The sequence below is a fragment of the Triticum aestivum genome, chromosome 3A (assembly GCF_018294505.1).
Source record: "Triticum aestivum cultivar Chinese Spring chromosome 3A, IWGSC CS RefSeq v2.1, whole genome shotgun sequence".
NCBI classification, from domain to species: Eukaryota; Viridiplantae; Streptophyta; class Magnoliopsida; order Poales; family Poaceae; genus Triticum; species Triticum aestivum.
In genome coordinates, this window is record NC_057800.1 from 209,758,846 (window position 1) to 209,773,381 (window position 14,536).

The window sequence follows — 14,536 nt, forward strand, 5'->3', positions numbered from 1 at the left end:
GTAACACCGACTCCAACTTAGCAAACTTGCTTATGTGGAAATAAGTTAACGAGGAGAGAGATAGTTTCAGTAACTTCGATAGTTATTGTAGCATCACATGTCCCAATGCAATATGAGTCTGTAACCTAAGAAATGAAGCTTTGCATCACACTACACTTATGTTACTACCTACTATTAAGGTAGTAACATATATAGTCTAGGGACATGTGTATGTTACTAGTGTACTACTCTCCATTGTGGCTAGCTAGTCTCATACTCCCTCCTTTCTGGTTTAGCTAGGTTGGTTGTAATGGTATTATCATAAGCGGTATGATGCATGCCAACTAGACTTTTTGAATGATGTGGCACACATGAGAGGATGTGGTATCATATCATGATATCGTGTCATATTAAATTTTGTACTACTACTTTGTGTGATTAGTAAGGCAAGCTAAGATGGTAACTTATGATACTATGCATTATGGAAGTAGCTAGTATCCTAGCTACACTACCATATATATGCATGATACTACTAGTATATATATGATACTCTCCCCATTACAACCGGCCTTATAGGGCTCAATTCAAAAATCTCACCAACCAAGGTAGATGGTGAGTGGTGGAATACCTTTGTAGTTTGCAAGAACACCCAATTAATGCTTTTGTTTTCCTCAAAAATTTATGTTTTCCAAGGTATTAATTGCAATACATGCATGCATATATAAAGTACATGCATTGGTCAACTTTCTCTTAATACTTACATGCAATGATTTAATGCACCTTGGAATCTCGACATGTGATGAGGAACAACCAAATTGAGCCTTATAAAATGGACAAACTAAAATTTTGAGATAAGCCTATAAACCGGAAAGGAGGGAGTATATATGCATGATACTAGTATATGATCGGCAATACCTCCGTAATGCGCGCATGTATAGTATCATGAGTTAGTATCTTAGATTCCTTACTAATTACCATGCATGACACAAAGTAGTACACCATTTAATATGATACGATATCATGATATGATACCACACACCCTCTCTTTCATCATTTAACTATGTGCCACATCATCCAAAAAGTCTAGTTGGCATGCATCATACCGCTTGATACTCCCATATTACGACCAACCTTATTAGGGTGGCCATAGTGGGGGTATCATAGCCGTATCATGCACCCGAGAATAGAAAATATGATGATATGGCAAAGAAGAAGTAACATAGGTAGATACCGTAACATATATATATATAATAAATGCTATACTACTTTGTGTCATGCGTGGCCATAAATATGGTCATCTATGATATATACTCCCTCAGCAAACTAATATAATAGCGTTTATGTCACTATTTAGTAATCTAAACGCTCTTATATTAGTTTACAGAGGGAGCTAGTACTACTCTATGATACTATATATGCACTATGAAGGTACGTACTCCCTCAGTAAACTAATATAAGAGCCTTATTAGGGTGGCCATAGTGGTGGTATCATAGCCGACGATGTCATGCACTCGGAAATAGCAAGTATATATGCTGATGTGGCAAAGAATTAAATATATATAAAGAGGGTTAAAGTAACATATAGTAGGTAGATACCGTATCATGTTAAATGCGATGCCAATTTGTGTCATGCATGGCAATAAATATGATGCATGCCAACTAGAATATTCTAATCCCAGAATTAAAATAACTATTTGGATCACAGCCAACCCTTATACAGGCCCGATGGGATGTTTTCAAACTCCCAAAAACAAAAAAAACTGATCGGCCCATGCCCAACCCCCACCCCACCTCCCGCACTGTCGGATCCCTCGACCACCTCCCGCCGCCACCCCCGACCCCGACGCACCTCCTGCCGCCGGCCACCCGACCCCAACGCCCACCCGCTGCTGGCCACCGGAGCTGCCGCCCCCACTCGCGAGCTCCGCCACCTCCTCCTTCCTGCGCGCGGCCTCCTCCTCCCGGCTCACCGTCGCCCTCGCATCGTCCCGGGTCGCCGCCAAGGTTCCCAGTCCCCTCCACCCGCCGTAGCTTCCGACGACGCCCACACCGCTGCTCCTCGACCACCGACGGCAGACGCATCCATCCTCCTCGGCCGCCGCGACCTTCTTCCTCTGCCGCTGCGACCTTCCTCCTCTCCCATCGCGGCCTTCTTCCCTCCAGTGCCTCCCCAGATCGGCGACTCGATGCATGTTCCCCCACCTGTGGCCCTCCCCTGTGCTCACTTTCTTCCCTCGGCCGCCGGCGTGAGAGCCGCCCACGCCACCCTGCACTGCCACCTTCCTCCTCCTGGCCGGCCTCCCGGCTCCGCTGTGGGGAACAGAGTCGCTGCGCACCACCTAGTCATCACTACCACCCCTCTTCCTCCATACTACTGCTGCCCCTCTTCCTCCATGCTACTGCCACCTTCGAATCTGCCCCCACACCCCAGGGTGTCTGCGCCAAGCTGCCCTCTCTTCTACTAGCAGTGCACACAAGTTGTTTGTGTATATGCCTTGAACAAAAAATCATCTCTGAAAATTAGCAATCAACCAATCTCTAGCCAATATTAGTGCCAAAATTTGGCATGCCAACTTTTGGCATCAAACCAGTTATGCTATTGGTTGTGTTCTGTAAAACACAAAAAATACAGCCTGGTTGTGAGTAGTTCTTCAAATGCAGTTGGACGAACTTTTAGTCATTGTACCACATTTGGTTTTAAGTTACTTTGTCATTCACTAAAAGAAATGCTTAGCTGTGTCTCTAATACTCCAATATTTGACATTGTTGTGTTCTGCCCACTATCCAGCATAAATGATGGAATTGGGGGCAAGGCAATTATTGCTAAGAAAGATTTCCTCGGTCTGCTTCTGATATCATATTTGGATCTCTAGTTAACCACATGCTTGATATTTATCCTGATTTCCATAGCAAGTTCAGAATTTTGGAGAACCTTTCTTTATGGTTATTCGTGAGGATGAGACCTTATCTTCTATTAAAGAACGTTTACAGAAAAAGCTTAAGGTCTCAGATGAGGATTTCTCCAAGGTAATGAGGATTTTCCCATGGTTTCTGCAGCATATATTGCGATGTATATAAATATGTGGTTTTATTTTTTGCTATAGCGGCATAGTGCATCCGTGTCCGCCGCCCAATCTTCGTTAGATGTGATGTTATTGAGATATGTGTATGCTTACTAGTTAGAATATTTAACGCCAGTCAAACATCAAATATCTGAGTTGGCATTTATAGCCTAAGGTCTCACTCGGGGCTTAAGAAACACAGTTAGCTATCAAATTTTGGTTGGCGCTCATAAAATGATTATGAAAAGCGTAAGCTTTTTCTTTTCTCTGGTAGGCTTTTCGTTAGCGGCTTATCGCCTATATATTTCGATGTGGAACTTTAAATATTCCGACACATACTGTCACAAACCTTGGTTCATGAATGCTTAGGTGATGGGGGATATAGTGGAGGTTCTTAATTTCATCAAAGCGGTCCTCTATGTTTCGAAGTCTAACAATCTAAAATAAATAACTAAATTATGCTTCTCTAAATTGGTGTTAACCTAATTGGAAAGGTACTCCTTCCGTCCCAAAATAAGTGTCTTAACCTTAGTACAACTTTGTACTAAAGTTAGTACAAAATTGAGACACTTATTTTGGGATGGAGGAAGTATTAATACTTATTGGAAGATAGCGGGGGTCCATCCCAATTGGCGACAACTCCCTGTGGGATAGGACATGAGTTGCTTATCTGCATGACACATCATCCACAATGCATATAATTAATCGACTACATTGGTCTAAGCTTGGCAGTAATCTCTAGAAAATTAGGCTTTGTCCATTTGAAGTTGTTGGGCTGCTTTAAACATGATACATACTATCTTTTTATTTCTCCGAGGTGTGTTTATCTTGCATTTTGTATGTGGAGCTAACACCTAGTACAAACATTGGTTAAAATGTACTTGTCCGGTGCTAACAAATGTTCTATTTGAACAGTGGAAATTTGTGTACATATCCCTTGGTTGCCCAGACTATTTTGAAGATTCTGACACTGTAGCCACGAGATTTCAGGTACTACGATGCTAGTTATCTACTTGATGAAGCAGCTTTTGTAGCGCTTAATTTGATTTCAATTGTATAAACTTGTTTAGAGATACATGTATCGAGCTTGGGCGCAGTATCTTGGACTGGAGCACCCAGACACAGCGCCAAGAAAGGCACATAGTGCTAACCAGGTACTTGTTGCACATTGTTGCAACTTGTGCCAATAATGTTAGGCATGTTGTCTGGAATTTTGCTAATTTCATATTTTGTGCGCAGAACCGCCATTCATTTGAGAGGCATGTAAAGATCTACAACTAAACAGTTGTGAGAAGCGGGAGCGACGTCCTGCCATGCAATACCACCAAGCAAGTGGCTGAAAGTGAAATTGCTGGCTTGAATAAATTGTGTACCATATGATGGCAGGACTGGTTGCTCAAGTTATTGACGGAGCCTGTAAGCTAGCGTTTCCGCGCACTTTGCCCTGGATATATAAAGTTTGTGCAGATATGACCCAACGAACCATCACCTTTTAGTAGATAAGGAGGTTGTTTTTCTTTTCTTGCACTAGGTGCTCTATACAGTCAAATAGTTGGTTACAGGAGAAGTTCATGTACAGCGACAACAACAAAGTTCATGTTGTCAGAAAACTAAAGTCCATGTATATGGAAGTTGATGATTGTTGTGTGTATGCACGGGGGCACAAAAAAACCTGTGGCTAACAAGTTTTCCTGTTATTTAGCCGCAACAATCTTTCTTGACCTCTTTGACAATCTTTTACCTTGTTATATCTTGCAGATAGTCGATTGAAGGGTGTTTTCCTTGAGAATGGAACCTCAGAGGTAATAAAATACGGACAACACCTTCAACATGGCAATATCTTCTTGCAACTTCTACTGAACTTAATACCAAGATAGTAGCCATTCTTTCAACTTCTGGACTTCATTTGTAAGAACCATTCTGGATTCCTAACAACATCTCTGCAATATTTTAGGAATTCTCGCTTCTTCTTCCACAGCTCGCGAGATCAAAGGGCATTGTCGACAAAGCTAAGCTCAAGAGTGCAACTTCAGTCGAAGATATGCATTAGAGATTGCGATAAGCTCTCACTAGTCTGGCTCTTCTGTTTAACTTGTGTCAACACATATGACCTCTTCAGTTTGGGACTATAGTTTCTTTTGAAAAGTCACGACTACGATGACAAATAATGCGGCCATAGTATCTGTTCTATGCGTGGTTTGTAATTTTCTTAGATGCCCCTTGGCCTTTAACATAACTTTGGTACTTGTGGCATATTGTTTGTTATAACTATGTCTGCGCTGCTTGTTTCTTCCCAACATCTCCTTGGTTGCTGTAATGTTGCTTCGTTTTGGTTGTAAAATATACGTGGTCTAATGTTTGTTATATGTTTGAAAGATAGTGCAAATCTGGGTGGGGGTGTTCCTCACATATGTATGTTCTCGACATAGTTGAAGCTTCATAGGAATTTTTCCTTTTCAAATGTCAGACGTTCACTTGTGCAAAAAAGGTTCCTTAACCTCATTTACAGGAGAAAGTACACATAAATCCTGAGGTTCAAATTTTTAAACAGAGAACAAGTGCACGCAAGTTCATAATTGGTAAAATTAGAACAAACATCAACACTAAGGAAACCTTCAAAAAAAGTTTGTTGAAAAAACTCCCCCCCCCCCCTTATTTTGAAAGTTAGCTCTAAAAAATCCATGAAGTTCAAATAAGTTTAAATGAAAATAATAGACAACAACTCATATTTACAAAAAGAAGGATGTTCCATTTTTTAAAAATAAAAAGGAGCCTCAAATTTAAAAAGGCGAGTAGTTCAGTGTTAATATAACAATAAGATTTTTCTCGTGTCTAAAAACTGAAACCAAGAATATTTTTTATGGATTTAAAGCCTAGAGCTTCAAATTTTAAAATACGAAGAAGTTCAATGTTTTTAGAAACTGTAAGAAGATCAAATTAAAAAAACATCTCAAACAATTTCATATAAAAGGGATTATCTTTGTTAAAAAACTTAGAAGTTTATTTTTAAAATACGGAATAGGTCGATGTTTATTAAGAAACTAGGATTTTTTTTCCGTTACTATAAGAAATAACACCAAGTCCAAATTGAAAAACCAAGAAGTTCAATTTTTAAAATAGAATACCTTAATGCATATGAAAAACCCAGATTTTCCTCGTTAGTAAATAATAAACCAAGAAGTTCAATTTCAAAAAGTGGAGTGGTTTGATATTTATTACAAAAACTCGAATTTTTCCCGTTACTAACAAAAAGATTCTTCTCCCCGTAGTTGTTATGCATCTACTATAGAAAAAATACGTCGACCGTAGAAGTTCACATATAGCTGGGAAGGAACAACTATAGCTCTCTCTATGGCACATGTTGTGTTTGGAGAGGCACGATTTTGATTTTGATTTTGGGCTTGGATGTACAAGGTGTATGATGAAGGTGAGACAACTACGTGAAGTCCATTTGGACATGTGAAATTCAGTGAGCCATATGAAAGGGAATAAGATCGTTTGTTTATTTGGCCCCCATTTGTACATCGGGTTATCTAATTTCTTGTTTTGTATTGTTTCATGAAGTTCAATAGTATGCATTGATGCAAAAATGTGCTTTTAGTATGTTGGTTTAATGTAAAAAAACAAAAAAATGTGAAGCCCCAAACAAGTTCAAAAACTACGACATAGAGACGTCCAAAACAACGAGAAGTTCAACTACTACACGAAATGCGTTTCAAATGAGAATAAAAAAGTTAGATCGGTTCGATGTCTATAAAAACTCAGATTTTTTACGTTACTAAAGAGAAGCAGAGAGAAGTTCAAATTGATAAGAGCCAGAAGTTCACGTACTACACTGTGTGCATTTTATATTAAAAAGAATGAAAAAGAAAATGCTAAAAAATTTGTTGCTAGAAGTTCAAGTGCTCTACCTGAGAAAGTTCAATAATTCTTGTGAGAGAGGTTGAACAAAAATACGTGACAAAAGTTCAGGTGAAAATAGCGGGAAGTTCAACTACTTCGTTTCAGAAGAGAATAAAAAAATACAAAACGAAAAGCCTAAAAGGTTTGTTGCAAGAAGTTCACGTGCTCCACCCTGCACGGTTCAAAAATTATATTTACGAGACGTCCGTCGTTCATTTACATGTTGTTTTAAAAAGCAAAAAACAACACTTTTTTGACATTTTAAAAACTGCTCTCAAACGGCAACGAATTTGTAACACATGTCTACATGAAAAACTTGTTGCGACTCATAAGCTTTCCACTGGGTATATTATGTGCCACATTCTGATGAACGGTTTAAATTTTTCATGTATTATAACGCCCTCGATGCGGCTATGTCTCCCACATGTCGAAGCACGATGTAGAGGCATAACCGCATTGAAAGCAATGTCGCAAGTGAGGTAATCTTCACACAACCCAAGTAATACAATATGGGAAAAAGATACATAGTTGGCTTACAATCGCCACTTCACACAAATACATAAATAAAGCATTACATCAACCAGTTACAAACAAGGCCCGACTACGGAGCCAAAATAAAAGAAGAACCCCAAATGCGACAAGGTCCCCGATCGACCCCAACTGGGCTCCACTACTGATCGACTAGAACGGAACAACACAAAGGACAAGATCTTCATCGAGCTCCTCCTTGAGCTTGGTTGCGTCACCTGCACGGACTCATCGGCACCTGCAAGCTGGTTTTGGAAGTATCTGTGAGCCACGGGGACTCAGCAATCTCACACCCTCGCGATCAAGACTATTTAAGCTTATGGGTAAGGTAAAGGTATGAGGTGGAGCTGCAGCAAGCGACTAGCATATATGGTGGCTAACATATTCGCAAAAGAGAGCGAGAAGAGAAGGCAAAGCACGATCGAGAAACTATGATCAAGACGTGATCCTAGAACAACCTACGTCAAACATTACTCCAACACCGTGTTCACTTCCCGGACTCCGCCGGAAAGAGACCATCACGGTAACACACGTTGTTGATTCATTTTAATTAAGGTCAACTTCAGGTTTTCTACAACCGGACGTTAACAAATTCCCATCTGTCGATAACCGCGGGCACGACTTTCGAAAGTTCAAATCCCTGCAGGGGTGTCCCAACTTAGCCCATCACAAGCTCTCACGGTCAACGAAGGAATAGACCTCCTCCCGAGACATTCCGATCAGACTCGGTATCTCGGTACAACAAGACATCCTCGACAATGGTAAAACAAGTCCAGCAAGACCACCCGATGCGCCGACATCCCGATAGGAGCTGCACATATCTCGTTCTCAGGGCAACACCGGATAAGCAATCCGTACAACTAAAACCAGACCTCGAGTTTCCCCGAGGTGGCGCCGCAAGGGGCTCTAGTTTGGACCAACGCTTAGACAAGCACTGGCCCGGGGGGGTTAAAATAAGATGACCCTCGGGATGCGTGACTCCCAAGGGAAAAAGGCTAGGTGGCAAATGGTAAAACCAAGGTTGGGCCTTGCTGGAGGAGTTTTATTCAAAGCAAACTGTCAAGGGGTTCCCATTATAACCCAACCACGTAAGGAACGCAAAATCTGGGAACAAAACACCGATATGACGGAAACTAGGGCGGCAAGAGTGGAACAAAACACCAGGCATAAGGCCGAGCCTTCCACCCTTTACCAAGTATATAGATGCATTAAATTAAATAAGATATATTGTGATATCCCAACAAGTAACCATGTTCCAACAAGGAACAACATCTCCATGTTCCAACAAGGAACAAACTTCAATCTTCACCTGCAACTAACAACGCTATAAGAGGGGCTGAGCAAAGCGGTAACATAGCCAAACAACGGTTTGCTAGGACAAGGTGGGTTAGAGGCTTGGTTCAACAATATGGGAGGCATGAAAAGCAAGTGGTAGGCATCGCAGCATAGGCATAGCAAAAGAGCGAGCAACTAAGCAAGCAAAGATAGAAGTGATTTCGAGGGTATGGTCATCTTGCCTGAGATCCCGCAAGGAAGAAGAACGAGTCCATGAAGAAGACAAACGGATGTAGACGAACGAGTCCTCACAAACGCGACGTTACCGGAACCAACCCGACGAAGCAAAAACCAGAAAGAAGCACACAACATAGTAAACAACTACAACACAATCATGGCATGATGAACAATCAAGTATGAGGCTTGTCCGGTTTAATGAAGCATGGCATGGCAAAGTGCACAAGCAACCCTACAAATTAAGTGGAGCTCAATATGCAACGGTGCATATTGACGAAACACCACGATAAGTTATTCAGTTCGATCTCGTTTATGTACCCAACAATATTAAATGTTGATTAACATGGCAAGGGGTGAAGCACAACAAAACTACCTATCTAGGCATGTTTAAATGAGGCCGGAAGGAACGAACAACAATTCCGGAAAATCCTCATATGCATAATTTAAGGTTTGGTACTGTTCTACCCTAAACATTATTTTAGAGTTGTTAAACATGCAAGACAATTAGACCATGTTAAACTAGGAAAAATTCCACCCCATTTACATATAAAGTTTATTAAATTCAGAGTTACGGTTATTTAGTTATGAAATAAATCATTTTAGCATGGCGTAGGGGCAAATTTAAACAAACATCATTTTAAACATTTTGAACATGGATGAAAGTGACATATTATGAAACTAGACACAATTTTAAGCATTTTTCATATATAAAATTTTTACATGTGATGCACCGGATGAGAGGAATGAAATGCATGAAGTTTAAGGGTTGATCTGCAAAAGTGCAAATCCCTGGAAATGGATAAAATCACAGCTAAGGAAAAAAAATACTACAGGCCGGATTAGCTGGATCTGGGCTGCTCACGTTGGGCCTTTGAGGCTGGCTGGGGGTTGTAGAGGCGTTGGGCCTTGGCGAAGAAGCAGGCTGAGCCTGGCGCTGGCTTGGTCAACGCGAGCGGGCACAAGACGAGCGACCTGCTCGTTGTAGCAGAGGCCGCAGCAGGGGATGGCGAGGCCGGGGACTCGGGCGCAACACTGGAGATGGCGGGGCTCCCGGTGACGAGGACAAGGCGAGGAGGCAGCGGCTGGGCGGAGCTGGAGGCCAAGGCGGCGGCGTCCTGATAGAAGCAGAGGTCGCAGGCAGCAGCGGGAGTAGGTGCACGAAGCAGTGGATGGCGCCAAGCTCGTACGTGGCGATGGAGCACGGGGGCGCCGAGCTACAAGGAACCGGAGATGGATCCGGCATGGCTCGCCGGATCTGGCGCGCGAGGGGCTCGGGAGGGCACCACGACGCCGGTGTGCTCTTTTAGAAAAGAAAGACCAAGATGTTGAGAGGAGGGAGAGAAAAATTGGGAAGGAAGAAGAAGCAGGGGAGGAAGGAGAGGGTTCCTATGGGAGTCACCAGCGGCAGGGCTCGTCGGAGCTGCGGGAGCTACTGCTGCTCATCGCCGGCGGGGAGGGTTGGCTCGCTCCGCTCTGGTTCGAGCTCCTGCGGGGCTCGCGCATGGATGCTGCTCAAGGCCGCTACGTCGTTGGATCAAAATCCAATGGAGCAGAGAGAGGTGGCTGATTGTGGTTGGTGGGTGGATCGGGCAGGGGAAGATCCCGAGGGGGATTTGGAAAGCGGCGGTGGGCGACGGGACACCTCTCCTAGATTTTAGGGTTTGATCTAATTTGGGTAGGGGTTGGTCTATATATAGGGACAAAAGGATTAGGTTTGGACCCTCCGATCAAAATCGGACGGTTTCGAATAAATAGGTTAGTGAGCCCAATTAAGAAAACGGAGACGTTTTGTAGACGTTTGGAGATGATCCGGACACAACGGTAGCGACTGTCCGGGTCGGGTCCGGGACAACTTTCGGACGCGCGCGAGGAGGGCCGCGGGCTGACGAGAGAGGTTAGGTTGGGTCTGGCGGATTGTGAAGAGCGGGTTGGTCTGAGAGAAGAGGGGAGAGATGCAGCCCGGCATGGTTTCCGGAGACCGAAAACGTCCGACGTTAGACCGGCTATATTGCCGCTATAGTTAACGGTTGGGCTATCAAACGAACTCCGAATGCGATGAAACTTGATAGGCGGTCTATCTACACTATAATAAGACCACACGCCAACTTTCATCCCATTCCGAGAACATTTTCTGGCCACTTATAAAATAATATTTCGGACATGCCGCGGGCGCGTGCAAGTGTGTCTGGGCTCAGAACGGACAACGGACGGAACGAGGAGACCGGGACGGATGCAAGTTTCGAAAACATGATGATGCAATGCACATGATGACATGATAAGATGCAACACGCAAGCAAATGACAAGGCAACAACAGCGAATAACTGGAGGACACCTGGCACATCGGTCTCGGGGCGTTACAACACTCCACCACTACGAGAGGATCTCGTCCCGAGATCTAGAATGGCACTGGAGGGAAAACGGAAGAGAAAGAGAAGAGGTAAAACTAAGTTGCTTCTTTGACAAACGAGTAAGACCAAAGAACCTTGAAAAAGGTTAAGCCATTTTGAGAAAAGAAAACAATGGAGATGATCAAAGCTGAAAACACTCCATTAGAAAAGAGGAAACAAGGGAGAACAACCTCGGGCGGCACTCTGATTGACAATAAAAGGAATTAAATAAGAACTTGATAAGGTGATAGATCTTGAAAAGAGGGCACGGCACTCCGGTTAAATGGACAATCATGAAAAGAACATAATCTTTGATGAAACGAGATGATGGTTGAAGAAAGCAACATCACAATGCCTCCGGAACAAAAGTAAGAATGAAATGGAATGAACGAAGGGAAACACGATCTTGAGGGAGCACACTTACAACAAATGCTAGAACGGAGTTGTTGGAAAACCAACAACGAAAAGAATAAGGTTGATAAGGTCTTATGGAGTACATCTCAAATTATGAGGTGACAACCTGCCACTCACGGGAAAAGAATTGGATTGATAAGAACAAGGAGACGAGAAACTATTTCATCGGGAGGATAAATGAAAATCTTGGATCATATAATATCACCATTAATAGCATTACTCCTTAGGGAAAGCTTTAGGTGAAATATAACCCAAGATAATTCCAATGACGAGATTGATGGATTTAAAATATCTCATTCATGACAACATGTGAATCATGAAGCATGAATTCCAAATTATCAAGAATGACATAATACCACCTCCAATGATACGGAAGAAAGATTGAACTCCGGATTGCAAGATGAGAATGCTTGAGCTCCTTAGAAATGAATGTTGATGAACACTTCGAGAAGGAATTTAAAGCCTTGATGAACCACCATGTAGAATCTCCATGAAGAACTCCGATACAAAAGAATAACGAAAAGAAAGAGAAGTTGAAAACACAAGGTGAAACCTTGTAATGATTAGATGGAGCTTTGCGATGAGATAGAGTGGAAACTTGGAACTTCGGAAAAGAAAGATGGACAACTTGAATCGAGAATTTGATGAACCTCCGGAATAAGAAATTAAATCAATTGGATGAAACAAGAATAAGAATTACATTATGCTTATCCTTCACCAATTTAATTGATGACAAGCAACGGATTTGGCACACTACTTATTCTCGTAGAGAGGATTAAGCGAGATATAGCGCAAACTTGAGACGGTCTTCAACAAGCCATCGGTAGGATTTGGAAAACAACGAATGAGTTGATATGATAACCATGGAATAGAATCTTGAGCAAACCACCGTAAGAATAGAAAATGAACGAAGAAGAAAAATAAAGAAGCACCGGGAAGAATTAGAGAGCAAATGAAGATACTTTAGGGGAATTTACATAAAAGAGAACAAAGAGATCACGAGCCGATTAAAGATCACTTGAGCGAAACACCGGTAAAATTGGAGAATGATAGCTGAAAGCTGAGAATGAATAATCCCGAAATTATGGCCTCCGGATAATCAAATTTAGCAGAATCTTGAATTGCTCCGGATAGGTGAAAAGAATTCTCACGATCAAGACAATTACGAGAGGATGGCAACAAGCTAGAATCATGAATCTTGAAGAGAAAAGAGCAAGATTAAAGAGAAACTCTTCTTCGGTCTTCAAATGTTGAGAATACCGATGAGAAACACCACCATGAATTGTTGAGATACTCCGGGATGGAAAATTATAAAGGTTGAACCAATTATGAAAAGAATTTGAGAGATTTTGGAGGAAAACACATTTGACTGATGATAAATCATACTTACATCAAACTTTGACAAGAATTTAGGATAGCTCGGGAAAAATTAGAAGAGTCAGGTAAGATCCTGGGAAAAGACCTGTGGGTTAGGGCCCACTAAAAAGAAACACCGTTGAACGATTTAAGAGAGAAATCACCGGTTGAATTAAATGGTTTGAATAAGATAACATTCTCGAAAGATCTTGAAAGAATGAGAATAAACACTAACATCCTCTGAGATATCTTGAGCACTCCGGAACAATTGAATAGTGAGAAGTGGAAGATTAAGAGGTGCACCGGCATGAGAAAGCATTGAAACGAGGAAAGGATGTGATCAACACCAAAGCTAGATTTGAATCCACCGGAGAAGAAAACGAGTGAAGAGTGCCAGACTTGAGGCTCCGTTAGAATCTTCATGAGAATCACCGGGTAAGAACATGAAGGAAAAGAATGGAGAGACTTCACAAGAATAAAATGGATACCTGATGAAGAAATCTGAGTCCTTGAAGAAACAAAGGGACGGAGGGTGGGAAAACAAAGGCAACTTGGAGACGGATGAAACAAACACCGTTGAGAAGAACTGATAATTGATCTTGCGGAAGTTGAAATGATCGAATCCACTTGAAGAGAAGCACACTAGTTGAAAACGATTGACATGACAGTCTCGATTATCATGAAGGTTTAGTATTCACATAGGAGTATGAGAACACCATTTGGGGAAGGTATGGAATCAACACTTGACATTGAAGCAACTCGAATACCACAACTCAAAACAAAACAAAGGATTGGCTTCCAGAGTAAGCCGGAACAAACATATGATAGAGATTTCGTCCGAAGTTTTCGTGGTGGGGCCTACACGGGCTCGATCGTACAGCACCATCATGTACAAGGCAGTGCACATGACATACGAAGCGTCCCCGAGTCGGCATAGCCAAGGACTCTTTAAGACACAACGAGACCACTGTAAAATCGACCGTGAATAGGCGGACCACTAGACGTCGAACCCCAATTTCATATCATACATTTGTTGGAAAGATATCCTAAGAGCTACTAGAATTCCCACTTATAAAACTCCCGAAACTTTCTGGTTATGCAATCAGGTGTTGGGGATACAGGGGAAGCATAATATCTCACCCAAACTAGCAAATCCTACATCCAGCTGTATCCATCCTTCAACACATAACCAAGAAACCTTCGGAAATCATCTACCTCAACCTTCGAAAAGCATCCGTTATACGAGTTATGGCAATACTCCCGAACTCCCGCCCCAGTACTGGGTGGCGTCGAGGTTATCTCACCAACGAACTGCATACAAGAGATTTTCGATGTCGGCGTACTAAACTCAGGTATTCTAGAACTACAATGATAAAATTATGATGACAAGACCT

General features: G+C 42.1%; 1 protein-coding gene across 3 annotated transcripts; it reads left to right on the forward strand.

Annotated features, from left to right (window-relative positions):
* Positions 1–1,763: 1,763 nt before the first annotated feature.
* LOC123060992 (ubiquitin C-terminal hydrolase 12) lies at positions 1,764–5,338 on the forward strand. Of its 3 annotated transcripts, none has more exons than XR_006428424.1 (6): positions 1,764–3,006; positions 3,957–4,031; positions 4,112–4,195; positions 4,281–4,548; positions 4,800–4,843; positions 4,996–5,338. XR_006428424.1 is itself a non-coding variant. In XM_044483872.1 (4 exons), exons 1-4 carry the CDS (start codon positions 2,920–2,922, stop codon positions 4,320–4,322), a joined length of 288 nt encoding a protein of 95 aa, XP_044339807.1. In that variant the 5' UTR covers positions 1,767–2,919; the 3' UTR covers positions 4,323–4,680. The 3 variants fall into 3 exon arrangements, 1 of the variants encoding a protein (XP_044339807.1); XR_006428423.1 differs by having other exon boundaries at positions 1,769–3,006; positions 4,281–4,457; XM_044483872.1 differs by lacking the exons at positions 4,800–4,843; positions 4,996–5,338 and having other exon boundaries at positions 1,767–3,006; positions 4,281–4,680.
* The last annotated feature ends 9,198 nt before the right edge of the window (positions 5,339–14,536 follow it).